The 16,233-nt window shown below is 45.2% G+C and overlaps 1 protein-coding gene across 4 annotated transcripts in view; it reads left to right on the top strand.

Annotated features, from left to right (window-relative positions):
• The first annotated feature begins 2,191 nt into the window (after positions 1-2,191).
• Positions 2,192-16,233, top strand: part of CRTC3 (CREB regulated transcription coactivator 3) — a 110,480-nt gene continuing 96,438 nt past the window's right edge. The window contains exon 1 of one of the 4 annotated variants that reach the window (XM_083184034.1): positions 2,192-2,711. In XM_083184034.1, the coding sequence (XP_083040160.1) occupies positions 2,580-2,711 (132 nt within the window). In that variant the 5' untranslated portion in view covers positions 2,192-2,579. The remainder of the gene's footprint in view (positions 2,712-16,233) is intronic. The other 3 variants (XM_083184036.1, XM_083184035.1, XM_083184037.1) reach the window with 3 other exon arrangements.

The following is a 16,233-nucleotide window of genomic DNA, read 5'->3' as shown; positions in this document are numbered from 1 at the left end:
CGGTGGCTCGCTGCGCTCGCCACACTATATAAAATCAACTCCATGCGTAGTTGGATAGTAGGGGTATGAAAAAATGGGGTGCATTTAACATGGGAGCCCAGATAATACATAAGTACCAAATTTTCGGAGTCGGTGCATTGTTTGCCGACTCCGACTCCAGGTACTCGAGATTTCCTCCGACTCCTCAGCCCTGTGGTCAACACATGAAAAGTTTGACATGAGTTCTTCACTTTTTTCAGTTAGTGTACCGTCTCTCTGTATACCCCTTTCACATTACACATATAACCCAGGTTTCGACCCGGGTCACTGGTGTGTGACAGGTCCTTTTGAAAAACCCCAGGTCCAGCAAACTGACCCAGGCTAAAAGAAGGGTTAATCCTGGGTGGGACCCGGGTTGCTGTGCAGTATGAACTGGTAACCCGGGTTGAGTGACCTGGGTCGCGTTCACAGCTTCAGTCCCAAGCTCTGCCTCCTTTCCCATCCCTTCAATAATGCGCTGATGCTCTGCCACAGATAACGTCAGTGACCGGGCTTATTTCCGGGTTGCTTTACCTCGCAAAAGGTCGGGTCGTTCCCGGGACAGACCCATGTCCAAATCCCGGGTGCGACTCGGCAGTTGCCATGTGAAATGGGTATTACATTGCTCTCCATGCTTCGTGCATGGTCCCTCGCTTTGCTCGGCCCACTTTACTGTTCCCAATTGTAGTCCATATGGATTGTAATGTATAAACTAGTGGTATACGGTCACTAGGTCGACAGTCAAAAGGTCAACATGCATTAGGTCGTCCACCGAAGGTCGACACATGAAATAGGTGGACACAAGCATTAGGTCGACATTGGGAAGGTCGGCAGTCAAAAGATCAACATGGGCTTTTCACGTTTTTTTTTTTTATAACCGACATGCCGACAGATAGTATTTCATGCCCTACCATCCACTACTAGGGCGTAAAGGGAGAATAGCGTACCGAGCCCAAAGCATGGCGAGTGTATGCGGTGCTTTTTTTGGTGTCCATGTAGCCTGTTGACATTCGAGAAAAAATGTGAGAAACCCATGTTGACTGTCGACCTAATGACCCTGTCAACTTTAAGCCATGTCAACCTTTTTCATGTGTGGACCTAAGGCCTCCTGAACTTCAGTGGTCAACCTAATGCATGTCGACCTTAGTTTGGTCAACCTAATGATCCATACCCAAATGAGTTAGAAGTGGAAATATTGTGAAAAACTCACCTTTTTACGCACGACTTATTGCTTGTGTCGACCTAAAGCATGTTGACTTTATGACCGTGTCCACATTTTGCCTGTCGACCAATAGTGGTAGACCTATGGACCTAATTACTGTTTACCTAACAACTGGAACCGGCTATCACATCTCACTACCACAGATGCATGTACTGTATAGGGACCCTTTGATAATGCACCCACCCACAGAGCATAGAATAGAACAAGAGAAATCAGGGCAAGATGCGCGAGCAAATCAATGCCATCTCCTCTCCCGCGTTATAGAATAGAATAATAATTTATTGTCACTATGGGCGAGATTCACCAAACTAAAAATGCCGTAAAAACCCAGTTTTCGGGGTTTTTACCGCATTTTTATATGCAGCAAAGCCCCACCGCTGCTGCTTCGCTACAGGGGGTTACGCCAGTTCTATATGGCGTAACCCCATGGAAGCCTATGGGCTTCCCTTCGCCCGCCGATCCGCGACGCACCCCCCTCACCTGTGTTCGGGCAGCCTCTACATTCAGAAGTCACAATTCAAACACAAAATAACAGATGGGAAAAAACTGTTCCGCAACCGGCTAGTACGGCAACTCAAGCACCTGTAACGTTTCCCAGAGGGCAACAGGGAGAACACAGATTATAGGGGTAACACAGGTGCGAGGGGGGGTCACAGTCGCAGCATTACATATCCTGTAGTATAAGCCCTCTGGAGCAGCGCCCATACATTACATAACTGACGCCACACAGCACTTGTTGCAGCGCGGGTGAGTGGCGGGCTGACAGCTGCGGGTGAGCTCGGACATGTCGGAGACTCGGATAACGCGATGTGCACGGCTCCGGGCTCCCGGCAGATGATGACCCCCGGCACTAAGACCCGCCCCGCCCTGTCCGAGTAGCGAGTGAAGCGACGCTGTTGGGGGCTGACTGGGCGGCTGACTGGAGAGTGTGGGGCGTGAGGGAGAGGCGGGTGATGCTGGGCTGGCTGTGGGCGGCGGCGGCGGGTAGTGGGTGTACAGTGGGCGGGCACAGGCCGGAGAGCTGCTGCGGGAGTTGTTGTCAACGGGAGGAAGCGGCCCTGACTGAGCTCGGAGACCCCGGGGGTTGCGGGAGACTGTAAAGTAATTGGCCGGCGGCGGGAGCCGAGAGCTCTGGTGTGTGTGTGTCCGTCCCTGCCCGGAGATCTGCTCCTCCCGATGGACTCTCCGCCTCCCACCGGCGACAGGCCGGGCCGCTCCTGATCCTCCGGAAGGGGGCAGCAGCCCGGACCCCATGACAGGCTGAGCGGGACCGGTCCCGCAGGGACTGCACAGCCGATACCCCTCTCTCCCCTCCTCGCACACAGCTGAGGCCTGCGCCATGGCTGCGTCCCAGGCCTCCAGCGGCTCCAACCCGCGGAAGTTCAGCGAGAAGATCGCTCTGCACAACCAGAAGCAGGCCGAGGAGACCAGGGCCTTTGACGAGCTCATGACCGACCTGACGGTGTCCCGGGTGAGCAAGCTGTAGGGCCGGAGCTTCCTGTCCGTTTACTGTGTGCACTATGCCTGCGCTGTCCCCTCTCTCCCAGCGGGCGTGCGTGCGTGCGACTGTCAGGTTGTTGCGGGTGTGCGTGTGTCTGTCAAGGGGCTAGGGTTAGGGGGCATGTTTGGCTTCATGAGCCTGTCAATAGGTTGTGGGTATGCATGTATCTGTAAAGTGGCTAGGTGTTTGGGTTGCATGTATTGGTGAATTGTGTGTGTGTGGGTTCATGGGGTGCATGCACTACTTGGGGGGGGGGGAGATGTGCTGGAGTGCATGTGCCTATGAAGGGGTTGTGGGTGTATATAACTTATCAAGGGGGTTGGGTACTGGAGATGGGTGTGAGGTTGGAAGGTTGGAGTGCATGCACCTGCGTGTGTGGGGGGGTTTGGAGTGCATGCACCTTTTGGGGGGGTGCGTGTGCTTGGCGTGCATGCACCTGCTGGAGATGGGGGTGTATGTGCTTGGAGTGCATGCACGGGGGTGGGGGGATGCTTGGAGTGCATGCACCTGCGTGGGGGGGGTTGGAGTGCATGCACCTTTTGGGGGGTGCGTGTGCTTGGCGTGCATGCACCTGCTGGAGATGGGGGTGTATGTGCTTGGAGTGCATGCACGGGGGTGGGGGGGATGCTTGGAGTGCACGCACCTGTGTGTGTGGGGTTTGCTTGGCGTGCACGCACCTGTGGGGGTGGGGGGGTGCTTGGAGTGCATGCACCTGTGGGGGTGGAGGGTGCTTGGAGTGCATGCACCTGTGGGGGTGCTTGGAGTGCATGCACCTGTGGGGGTGGGGGGGGTGCTTGGAGTGCATGCACCTGTGGGGGTGGGGGGGTGCTTGGAGTGCATGCACCTGTGGGGTTGTTCTTGGAGTGCATGCACCTGTGTGTGTGTGTGGGGGGGGGGGGGCGTGCTTGGAGTGCATGCACCTGTGTGTGTGTGGGGGGGTGTGGTTTGGCGTGCATTCACCTTTAGGGGGGTGCGTGTGCTTGGGGTGCATGCACATTTTAGGGGTTGCATGTGCTTGAGGAGCCTGCACCCATTTAGGGGTGCAGGCACCCAAAAGAGGTGGGTCAGGCTATATAGGAGCTGTGTGTGCTTCCAGCATTTTTGTGATTTTACAGTACGTGTGTCGCTTGGGTGGGACTGCTGCAATACATGTGTCTGTCAGAGGGTTGATGGTGTGGTGACAACCTGAACACTATTTGTTGCAAGATTCCTATTTAACTTCAGGCAAAGATGCAGGGGGCTGATTAATGGGTAACTGCTGGATTTATTACTAGGGGATGTCTATGTACTAAGCCTTGTAGAGAAATACAGTAAAGCACAGCTCCTAACTGAAAATGTTACAGGCTGTGTCTTAAAGGTTGGTTGATACTATATCTTTCTCCTTTTTATCACTTTCCAGCAGCGGTATGTAATACAACAGTTTGAGTTTACCAAAGGTGCAGAATACCGGTCAAGCGCTGACATTTTTATAAAACGGCATTCATTTACCAGGCAAATCCTCAGAGTTTGACCTGCCTCACGCACCTTCAACGAGCTCCGACTGTATTACGTCGCCCCACATGGCTTAGAACCTAACCCCCCCCCCCCCCTAAAACCCAGCTATGTTGGGTCGATAAAATTACTCTCTATTTTTTTTTATTTTATCAATTCCTTTTAGGAGATGTGGTGCTGGTTGCTACTTTCAGTTGCATATGTGATTTTATTCATGGAGATCCATGTGACAATCTTAAACTGGTTATCTTGTTTTATATATCGGACAGAGCTGAAAGTTCGTAGCGGGACACAATTGTAGGTGTGTTCTGTTCTAGAGCAGCATTGACGCATGTGTTCAAAGTTTCTTTTATGCATGTGTTTATGGTTGCTGTTTGTATCACTTGTAATGTCTCCCATTTCTATTTGTGAATATATAAGCATAGTTTATCATGGTCTCTGTTAATGAATGAGTAGGTTTTGTGAGTTAATAGTGCTGATTAGTTAAATGTGTGAATCCATCCATGCTCCTGGGAGGTAATTATACTGGTGAATAATGATACAGGGATGGCTTTCCTGTAACGCTGACATGTGGAATTAAAAAGAACTTATTCCTTAAGGACAAATCCTGTTTTGTTTGATATTACAGCTCAAAATGTTCCCTGCAGGCTCTGGATAACCATTGCACTGATGGAGTGGCATGCCTGCTTTGTTATATACAAGTGTAAAGGAAAGCTGTCATCTCTGTATAATTTATGTTTTAAATGAGGTGTCCCCACCCCCCAAGGACTCCAGTTTGTCCTCCATCAATTCCGATGCCATGGGGCCACGCACTTGCATTGAGTGCTGCATATACACGGTGCGATTTGCGCTATGGTCTATGCGGTTTTGACTATATAGTCAAAATCGATAGTGCGAATTGCACTGTGTACACCGCATTACAATTGAAAATCTAAGTGCTTTAAACTGGCCATGACAAAATGGAATCATTAGTAATGTTAGTTGGGGTATGCGGCCATTAATTTGAAGTTCAGAAGTTTGACCACTATTGGTCGACATGGTAAAAAGGTTGACATGGCAAAGTTGTGGTTTTTTTTTTGTAAACCGTTCATACTTTACTATCCAAGAGGACATGTGCTCAGCACCATGCCTAAAGTATGTTGAGCGCAGTGGTACACTTTTATATGCTGTCCATGTCAACATAGGCACCAAAAAAGTGAAAAGCTTCCATCAACCTTTTTCTATGTCAAGTTATTGTTTCTTAATCTTAAGATCAAGCTTTTTTATGTCGACATTCTGACCATGTCGACCATTTGATTGTCAATAAATATTGGTTGACATAGACACTGTTGACCTGTCTGACTTGAATCCGTCTGTTCTGCCAAGGTCAAATATGAAGTTTTAATCAGCGCTCTGGAGCATAAATAAGGGGCACCAGTGGAACAAACATACACCATTTTTTAATTGTAAGAGGCAATGTTTATTTTAAATATACTAGGCACATGTATATATTTTTATTGTTTCTTCATTGCTGTTGTAGTTTTTTTTTTAATACTTGGAATTGTTTTTTAATAAAATGGATGACATTAGCTGACTCTGGTGTCTAAAATCCAGGTACTGTAGTTTGAGGTAGGTACTGTAAATGTGACAGAACCCCCTCACTCTTGCATGTTCAGACAAGGCAGGCCATCGTTATCAACGACTATGCTGCAGCATGGCTGTCACTCCCCTTGAGCGCTCCTCCGCTGTAGCTCCCTTTCACCTTGGTATTGGCAAGTGCTCACTTGCCATTGCCAGGTCTCCACCGCCGCCAGTATCGGTGTTGGGGAGGGGGGGGGGGGGGGAGGAATCAGCAAGTGTGTATGGGGTTTTGAGGCCCATATCCACTTATGTGATATGTGCACTTTTTATGTGATTCCAAAGCATTGTTGCAACGGATCGCATGAATTGTGTGTCATAAAGCTCTTTCTGTGGTTGCGATACAAGGTGCATTCCTGTGCACCTAGCATTGCATTGCAGACTGGTGGCAGGAACTATTTATCGCAGCCCTTGCTGGGATGACATGCGACACATCGTATGTAAAAGGATTGCATAAGGATTGTATGTGATCCAGCCACCCGGGAGCAGCCGGGTGAGTTAGCGGAGTATCGCATGCGAGAGTGGCTAGTGCATGGGGGCCTTTAGTGTAGCTGAAGATTACTCCATTCATTTATTTATTTTAGTTATTTACAGTTTCTTATATAGCGCAGCAGATTCCGTTGCGCTTTACAATAGTAGACAGTGATAAAACAAACTGGGTAACAACAGACAGATTTGGAGGTAGGAGAGCCCTGCTGCAAGTTTACAATCTACTTCAAACCACATTAGCGGACATTCCTGATACTGTTTGAATTTACTATTCCATATTGTCAAGAATTGTTACAGTTTCTCAGGTCTTATTGCAGTGGGTGTGGCTGGCATTAGATTATTACTTACTGGTGGCTTGTAAGTGGCTCTCAAACTTGATCCTCAATCTTTGGCCACTCTGTACCTTAGTTTACTCCCCTAGTGCTGAGCGCAGCTGCTGTAAGTAAATGTAATTCTGCCTCCCATGTACATATCTTGGGCATCCGGAGCAGAATAACCATCGGTAAATCTATCTGTGACCCCCAGTGTGATGCAGAGTGGATCAGCCTGCTGTAAATTCAACTCTGAACCCGGAGTGTATACCATAGGCGGCAGAGAGGAGAAGTCACCAGGAATGTATTGTATAAACATAGTAGAGCATCAGCCCCCACAGTTTGCCCCAATCATCAATGAATATTGCTGTCACCCCTGTGGTCTGACCTCTAGCTTGAGATGGCTACGGGCATAGGGGCAGACTGGTAGGTAAACCTAGGTGCCTTGATGAGGCTTTTGTGCATACCAGGAAATACCCTCAGACAGTAGGCGTAACAACAACAACGGTGGAGGTAAAATATAACAATGATGGTACTGAATCTGCATTTGATACTTGACTTGAATAATGGTATCACAGATCTATTCAGACAGGGTATCGCATGCATTAAATGGTGGCCTTAAAGGGCTATAAGACCTGTACCATTTCAGACCGGTTCAAATTAACCCAGGTTATTGCCGTATTAACCCGGGTTAATATGCAGTGTAAAAGTGCTACAACCACATTTCAACCCTGGTCATAAACAGGGTTGAACACGACTATGACCCGGGCAATAAGCCTGGGTCGATGTGAGGAGCTTTCACATTGCAAATGCCAGGTTGCTCCCGTGACAGACCCGGCTCTAGGGTGGCCAATCCCGGGATCGGCGGGATCCCGGGATTTGGCCCCAAAATTACCGCAATTTTAATCCCGGGATTGGAGGTTCCAATCCCGGGATTTCGGAATTAGACGGCGCATGCGCCATCTAATGTCGGGCGGCATCTGAGCTCCTACTCAGATGTTGCCCGGCTTCTTCTGGCGCGGCTCTGCGTAGCGTGACACAATGTCATAGTCACACTGCACAGGCCAGACAGCTTCTACGCCGCTTCCGGACACAGCCACATTTACTTTGGACAACAGCTCAGCTCAACTGTTCACAGCCTCATATGTCCTGCCACACCTCCCGGATCCCGGGGCATTTTTTTAAATAGGGAAGCCAATCCCAGGATTGAAAAAATAACCCAGGATTGGCATCCCTACCTGGCTCTATGGTCTGAAAGAGGTATTCGTGTAAATCGGTAATCTGGCCAATCTGTGACGACCCATTTACAGCATATTAAGAACCGATGCGGCACCTGTGTGAAGTGATGTTGCCTTCCCAGGAATAACTGGTTTCACTCGCTTGTCTGAAAGTGGTCTCACCTGGGTTGGACCTGTGTAACAAATCACGGGTGCGACGCGGGTTTTTATTACACCAGTTACTCTCCAACATGGATGTTCTTAAAACCTTGACTATTGAAGGCAAAGGGTAAATGTATGAAGCAATGATAAGAATGGCAAAGTGTGCAAGTGGAGAAGTTGTCCATGACAACCAATGAGCATTGAAGTGACATTTATAATGTGCATACTACAGAATTATACAGAGCATTTGCTTTAGGTAATCCTTATGACCAGTAAAAAAGTTGCTTACTGTTCTGGTATAATTATCTTACACCTGACATTCTGTCCTAACCTGAGGGGTTTAGGAGTCACATATATATATATATATATATATATATATATATATATATATATATATATATATATATATATATATATATATATATATATATATATATATATATATATATATATATATATATATATAATATATATATCTCAAACAGGCTCTGTCACTCCAGTGGTCTTTTAGTGAAAAAAGGTTTTAATGTGGTCCGACGTTTCGGGGCGTTGTTGTAGCCCCGAAACGTCGGACCACATTAAAACCTTTTTTCACTAAAAGACCGCTGGAGTGACAGAGCCTGTTTGAGTCGTCTACTACAAATTTGTTTCCTCCGAGCACCCGCGGCAGTTGTACCACAAGCATCGGGAGTGCCAGGCTGATTCTCTATATATTTTTTTTTGCAATATCTATCAAGTTGATATCTAAAATACTACTGTATTATGTTTATGGGCTGCCAGCCAGTGCCTGTTGTGTGTCCTACATGTTTAATGGGCCCTACACACATGCCGATGTGTGCAGGGCTACCTAGCTATGCTAGGTCGGGCTGTGCTGCGCCGCTATAGCATAGCACACAGAGCTGACAGCCCACACACAGAGCGAGCTGTCCGGTGGGAGAACACTGCCGATGCCGAGATTGATGGACACTGTCCATCAATCTCGGCCAGCGATAAAGACGCGCGGGGACGCGCACGGCTGCCGATACAGCCCCCACACATACACCGATGTGAGGGCATTTGCTAAGCGACTTTGCCAAACTAAGCAAAATCGCTTAGAAAATGCCTTAATATCGGCATGTGTGTAGGCCGTATAAGGGTCATAGAAGGATTGTTTTGTGTATTGTGAATGATTTCAGATATTCATTACAAATCTGTTTACAGTGCATACCATACAAAACAAACTATTTTGTTTTCTTTGCAAATTTAATATGCATATGTTTATTAAAGGCTGCCACAATTTTCCATTCTTTAACCTCATGCTGATTTGTTGTGGGGAAAAAGATAAGATGTGTTTTTATATTACTAATGTTTGTTTTTATGTTTGCATTTGTTCTTCTCTGTGGTATAATTGTAACATATTCTGTTCCCCAGGGAAGGATTGCTGTATGATTCTATGGATTGTCACTCATTTGCATGTCTAATGAGTCCCCTGGAGTGTATGGAGTGTGGTGTGGAGCAGGAAAATAATTTCACCTTTTAGTATTGCTGTAAGATATTGGATCGAGCATCCCCTACATTTGAATTCAGTTGCTCTCTTGAGAGTATGGCACAGTATCTGTAATATCTGTTAATGTTTCATCTATCTATACATATCATTTCAGTAATGGAGAGATCAAGTAATCGTGAACTTTATCGGAGGGGGGGGGGGGGGGGGGTACTCCATTCAATACAATCGGTTTTCTCCTGAAATAAACGGACTTATAGTGCGATTTTTTTTTTTTTTTTTTTTTTTTTTTTTTTTTTTTAACTGACCGTCATTGTGGGGCTATTGATTCAGAGACAGGTTTTTTATTTCCCCAAAATAAAAATTTACCATTTTCATGTAATAAAAAATGGGTCTGGGATAAGTATCTGGATCCTATGTGTTGTGGTGGCTCGGATTATTTATCCCCATTATATTGGGGCTAATTGAATAGCCCCCCCACCAAATCCATTGGCTAAATGAACTATCCCACTATGGTCCTTATTCTGGTCCGTGCGTCCTAAACCCCGCCTTCCGTACGGATCGCTCACTCCGTCCGAATGCGGTAAGCCGCTGACCGCACGGAGCACGAGTGGATTTCTCATGTATACACCTCCTCCATCTCTGGGAACCTCCCCCATCATTCGATGGTCGCATACCATCGAATGCAGGACCGAGTGGTCAGGCAGCTCCCGCGAGCTCAGACCACTCGGGCATTTCTCCGTGCAAAAGCAGGGATCTGGGCGGGCAGCTGACATCCGGCAATGTCATATGTCCGCCCCCTACACGTGCGTCACGGCGGCATTACCATACGTACGCCCAGCGTTTTCATGGGAACGCCCATGAAACGCGGGGCTTATGCATATGGTAATGAGCCCAAACAGCCCTTCACGCCCCTCTCCTCCCCCTGTTCGTAGTGTAAACAATTCATGTGGAATTTGGACGTATGTCCCTTTTGCACATGCGCAGATATGCCTCTGCACATGCGCAAACACAAAACATCGGCGGAACGAACGCAAGCGGACATATCCGCACCAACCAGAATAAGGGCCTATATGTCCAGTGTTTCTGTAATTTTTTTTTTTTTTTATTAACAACCTGAATGGTTCAACCTACCAGCTAAGGTCATTTAAAAAGCATCAATGTGCAATGTAAATTAATATTGACTATTGGCCGCACATTACCTTAGATTTTTCTCATTTTATAGCATGAAAATGACAGATTTATCAACTAGTCATTTTTAATATTTAAGTGATGGAGATTTAGGAGCAGCTAATAGTGATGAAAGTGGAAAACTATAGGGGCATATTCAGTTAAAGTCGGATCCTTTCCAATACTCTATTGTCAGAACGGATCTGATTTGGGTTATGCAGTTAGCATAAAAATCCACCTTTTCGGATTTAGCTGCTGCTGCTCACCCCGCCAGTTTTCATTTTAACTTTGCAGGCAGAATCTATTTGACTGTAAAATAAAAGGCATTATGTATGTGCGACATGGCCATGTGATCAAGTTGTTCACAGATCTGGTTGTATAACAGTTCCGAAAAAGGGAATGGGATGCTCTATGGTCAGTCGTAGTGGAGGAAAATGAGTGTGTGGGTGGAGATCAGTGACTGCAAAAATTACAACTGCGTGCTACATCTAGCCTCAATATGCTACTGTATATGGTAGCATACCGCCATTTTCATTAAATGTTGCATCTTACTTGCCGCAATCTGCCAGTCACGTTTCCAGAGATACTGGACTATATGACTAATTGCACAGGAATTGGTTTTAAACACCTATAAAGTTTATCAGTGCCAAGTAGTTTTATCAATTCCATTTTTTTTAAATTTGTGTAAATTAGTTGCATGTTCTAATAAATAAAAGCCACTTGGTGAAAGGTGGTGCGGCCACGATGCAGGGGACTGGCATGCTGCAACTGAAGCCACAGTCTATGGCGATACATCTGCATGTTGGGCCAAGGAATTAATCTTTAAAAAAAAAAAATTGGATCCTACTTTACTGTTTCTGAGTTTTTCTTAAATGCCCATCATGCCCAACTCCACTGCTGAAGGAAAAATTGGGTCAGCTAATAAATTCTTATGGCAGACACACTAAATATCAGAATGGCAATTTTTTCACCTGCCTCCAGTTTAGTTTTTACTATGCAAATAGATCATGCAGTCTAGTCATAAGGTCATATTCTATTTCATAAATGTGCATGGTGATTCCAGATGGAGCCACCTGTACGAACAAACCTGGCCAGGCAACCCACTAGCTTTTAACTTCTGGCTCACTGTCTGCGCTGTTTCATTAAAGCAGGAACTCAGACATGTCATCGTCTCCATGCTCTAATATGTGCTGTCATCTGTGAGAAAAGGTTGCTCTTTTCAGACTTCCTTTAGGGCACAGCTGTTGCTCTTTAATTGATCATGATTGGCTGTCTTTGAGACCCCTTCATCAGATGCTGGCACAGGCTGCATGCTAAGGCTCATCTTCCCCTCCAGCCTGTTATGTTCACTGATATACTGTAGCTTCCCGCCAGAACTATATACAGACCTCCTACTCTGATACAGAGATACCATGCTCCCCTGTTGTAGTAACCTCCCCTCCTCCTGTATATTATTATTATTATTATTATTATTATTATTATAGAAAGAGGCTAGTAAAGGGGAACATCAGAGACAAAGTTGCGTAGTCGAGATGAAGAGGGAACGTAGATGTGATTTGGCAGAGTTGAGGGAGAGGAAGGTGTGAATTATAACAATGTTCCAGATGTGGAACCATGAAGAGTTAAATTGGTGGTAGTTTTTCGTGCTTCGAGCAATCTCCCTTAACCACTTCATTGGATGACAACTTTATTTGTAGCTGTCATTTTTTATGAATGAGACTAGTTACATAACACCATTTTCTTAACAAATATTCTGAATCTTTCTGTATGATGTATTTGGAAACAAAGTGCAGTGCAAAGACTGCAGCAGCTTGTCTTTAAAGGGGTTAATAATCTAAAATGTAATTTTAGAATGTTTGTTATTTTGAGATTTGTAGAACAGTGCTTCCACTATTGCGGGGTTGAAGGGGTTAGGTATTTAGCTAATGTGACCATTCAAATTGGGGATGCATCTTGTGGGTGTCAGGAGGGCCAACTGCTACATTAGATTTGAACATAACATATAATATAAAACACTTCAACTTCTAGAATACATCATTTACATCCCTGATACACCCATAGCTGCTAAAGGTTGATGGACCAAATGAGGGGCAATGTTCAATTTGTAGTGGGCATAATAGGGAAAATTGAGCACCGTTTGAAAAAAAAAAAAAAAAAAAACCTATTCTAAAGTTGGCCATACACTACAGTGACCTCACCCCTCGTAGAAGTCGCAGGCCATTCCACCTTTCTGGCCTAATATTTCACATGCATTCCCAGCCAAGCCTGCCCGACTCGGAAGCAATCCAAGAGATCCCTTGTGCAACTCACAGGCTGCAGTGTGGTTTGTACGGAACCGCGCATCACATCGAATCTGCTGTTAATCACTTACAATTTGGGCTCATTCCTGCAATTCATTGCTGCAATTATAGGAAAAGAGCCTAAATTGCAGATGAATTGCCTAGTGTATGGGGGCCTTAAGGTATACACATTGCAAGATGCATGTAGATCTGTGTCATGTCATGCATACATCAAATAAATTTTACCCATGTCTTTAAAACCTTTTGTTTCAATAAATTTGGGAAGGAAAACAAACTAGTGTTCCTGCTAATCTGTATTAAACAGGAGCTGCTGCACCCTGTGCTTAGAAAAGAGCCCTGCAGAAACAGAATAGTGGTGCTGTCCTCAACTATAGGCAGGGTAAATGTGTGTGCATGCTCACCGATTCTAGTCACAGTGTAAATAGAGCTTGTGGGCAGCTCCTTAAGAGCTGGACTTGCCCCTTTAGTGTGATCACCAGGGTGCATGTCAAAACCATGATACGACTCTTAGCACTTTTGACATGCGCAGATGTGCCCTCTTTCCCCTTCGGCACCCTTCTTTAATCCTAGACTGAACAACAAAAATGTCTAGATTGTACCAGTTATAACTTTCCTTCTTACTGTATGTACAAATGAAAAAGCTGTCCAAAATGCACTTACATAATAATATGGTATATGTACAATCTGCAGTTTTTTAGTTGGTGATTATGATCATCAACTTGAAATTGCTACAGCCTTCATTCACTTGATTTTGATACAAGTTTAGCTCCTATACAATACTGATTGAGTAAGTGATCAGTAATGCAGTTCTTGATAATTCACAACTTATATTTTGGACACATTAGGCTCCATGGGGTAGTTAGGCAGCAAAGTTCAGTTAGGCTGTAGGAGGGCTGCAGTAGGGCTCAGTGAGTCTTGTGGTTAGAAAATAAGCTGCATAGCTGCATGGGTAGAAATATACCCCTTTCACATCACAAACCCAGGTCGGAGACGGGAACGGGATCCTGAATCCAACCCTGTCCGGCGCTTTTAGATTAAGGGGTATTCAATCCCGGCTGCTATTTCCGCCTTTGTAAATAGAGGTTGTTGCCTATTCAATGCTACTGTTTTTTTACAGCATTGAAGGCCGTTTCCGACCAAAACATATCCAACTTTTTTTTAAAGTTGGATCTGTTTTGTCCAAAAGGGCAGCGGATTGTCGAATTTGCAGCCATTTCTCGACAATCTGCGGCCATTTTCGACAAACCTCAGATTTTCCGACAGTCGGAATGAATTCCGATAAGTTGCAGTCGAGTGAAGCAAAAATGTCATTGGATTCCGAATGTCGGGACGCGACAGTTGGAATCCCAGATTGACTACACCTTTAAACCCGGGTCGCCCATTATACAGAGGGCAACCCGAGTTTTTAATCCTTCTTGTAACCTGGGTGGAAGTGCCGGATTGCTCGACCAGTGATGTAACGACCTGGCAATAACCCAGATCTAGGATGCAATGTGAAAGGGGAAATGTGTTGCATGAGTAGAGTTAAGGCCCCCATCCACCAGTGCAATTTGACCCCTTTTCATCCAATCCCGAGCTCCTACAATGAGGTATTAGATGAAGTGGCCATATCTCATATACATTTTTCCTATATGATCCGAGGCATGTTGCCGTTCAGCTCTGTTCGGAGTCGCAGATGTTACGGGCTGCCATGAATGGGATTGCATTTGATACATCACATGTGATGCCTCAAAATAGTGGATGGGGTCTTTAGGCTGCAGAAGTTTAGGTGCTGTGGGGGGGGGGGGGGGGGCAGGAGAGTAAACTACTGGGCTGCCACTATGTGTACATGGAACCAAGGGTGCTGGATAATCGGTGATGTACCTGTACTAGAAGTACTCTTTGTTCTATTCATTGGAGGATATGTTAATTACTCATATAGCTTTTACATTTATTTTATTATATTAATTTATATTTGGTGATTTAAGAGTTTTAAAACTTTTTGATTTTTTTTTTTTTTTATCCAGTGCTATTGTGCATGTATATGTTTATCGGTCCTTTTACCAAGCTGAAAGCAAGGCATTCAATCTATGTATATATCAGACTTGACTTAAGCTGATCACTATCACAGAATGGTCCAGATCATGGATTGCCATGGCTAGCAAGGCTGCACAATAAAACTGCATTCACCTTATACGAAGGGTGATTATTTTGGAGAGAGTTTTGCATGTACATCAGCTGCCAAATCAGCTCTGTTTGCTAATGTTTCATGAGCTACATAGTTTAAGGTGATGTCAGCCTGGACCTCCTAGTGAAAAATATCAACAGAAAAGGGAAACCGTGGGTGGAAGAGCATTCTCCAAGTATGTGGATAAGTTAAAGTATATAGCATGGGCAGCCAGTTTCATCAAATACACTCAGTCCTTCATAACATCCATTGCACCTATAACATTCACACACACCTCCATTACCATTACAACCAACAGTAAATGGGATGTCATCCAGGTAGGTAGTCTATATAGAGGTCTGGTAAGAGATCATATCCCATTGATCTGTTCTCTCACATTAATTGCTGACACTACATTGCTTCATCCCAGTTGGCAGCTTTGAATCTTACAAATCGGCGTAACATCTAGAGATCCTTCGGAGCTTATAAGATTGCTGTTTAGTGAGTATAAAGATAAGGGAGGAGACCAATTGGATCCTGCCTGAGGAGGACACTTCCTAACGCAAGAGATTCTACTTGAGTAGAGATCTGAATTTCAGCACCATTCCTTTCTGAAACATTTCTAGTCTAGGTCTTGATCTCTCAACTGCAGCGCACTTTATAAAGATTGTAATCAGAGAAGCTCTATCATGCCGGAGAGCATGGAATCGGAGTGTGGGAAATGGATCGTAATGATGTGGAGCTTTACCAAGTGGGACAAAGACCACCACCTAAATAAGTGCTGATGACTCTCCTTTCTCAAGGTGGGCAATGTGCCAGATCAATTGCTTAATGGGAAGTTATGGAAAGTTAGTCGACAACTGTAAGACCAATAACCATGCCCATTTAATGAACTTTAATGAGCCATTTACAGTCCTCTGTGCTTATTTCCAATAGTGAATAATACAGGACATTCTATAATGTTATAATGTATTCCCCTGACTGTAGGTCAGTGATGGCTAACTTTTACACTCCAGCTGTTGTTGAACTACACATCCCAGCATGCCCTACATTTTTACCATCGCCAAATATCAAAACTGTAACCGAGGGATGTGTTGTTCAATAAC

The sequence above is a fragment of the Crinia signifera genome, chromosome 4, assembly GCF_055691185.1.
Source record: "Crinia signifera chromosome 4, ASM5569118v1, whole genome shotgun sequence".
In the NCBI taxonomy this organism is placed as follows: domain Eukaryota; kingdom Metazoa; phylum Chordata; class Amphibia; order Anura; family Myobatrachidae; genus Crinia; species Crinia signifera.
This window is presented reverse-complemented; position numbering and strand designations above follow the sequence as displayed.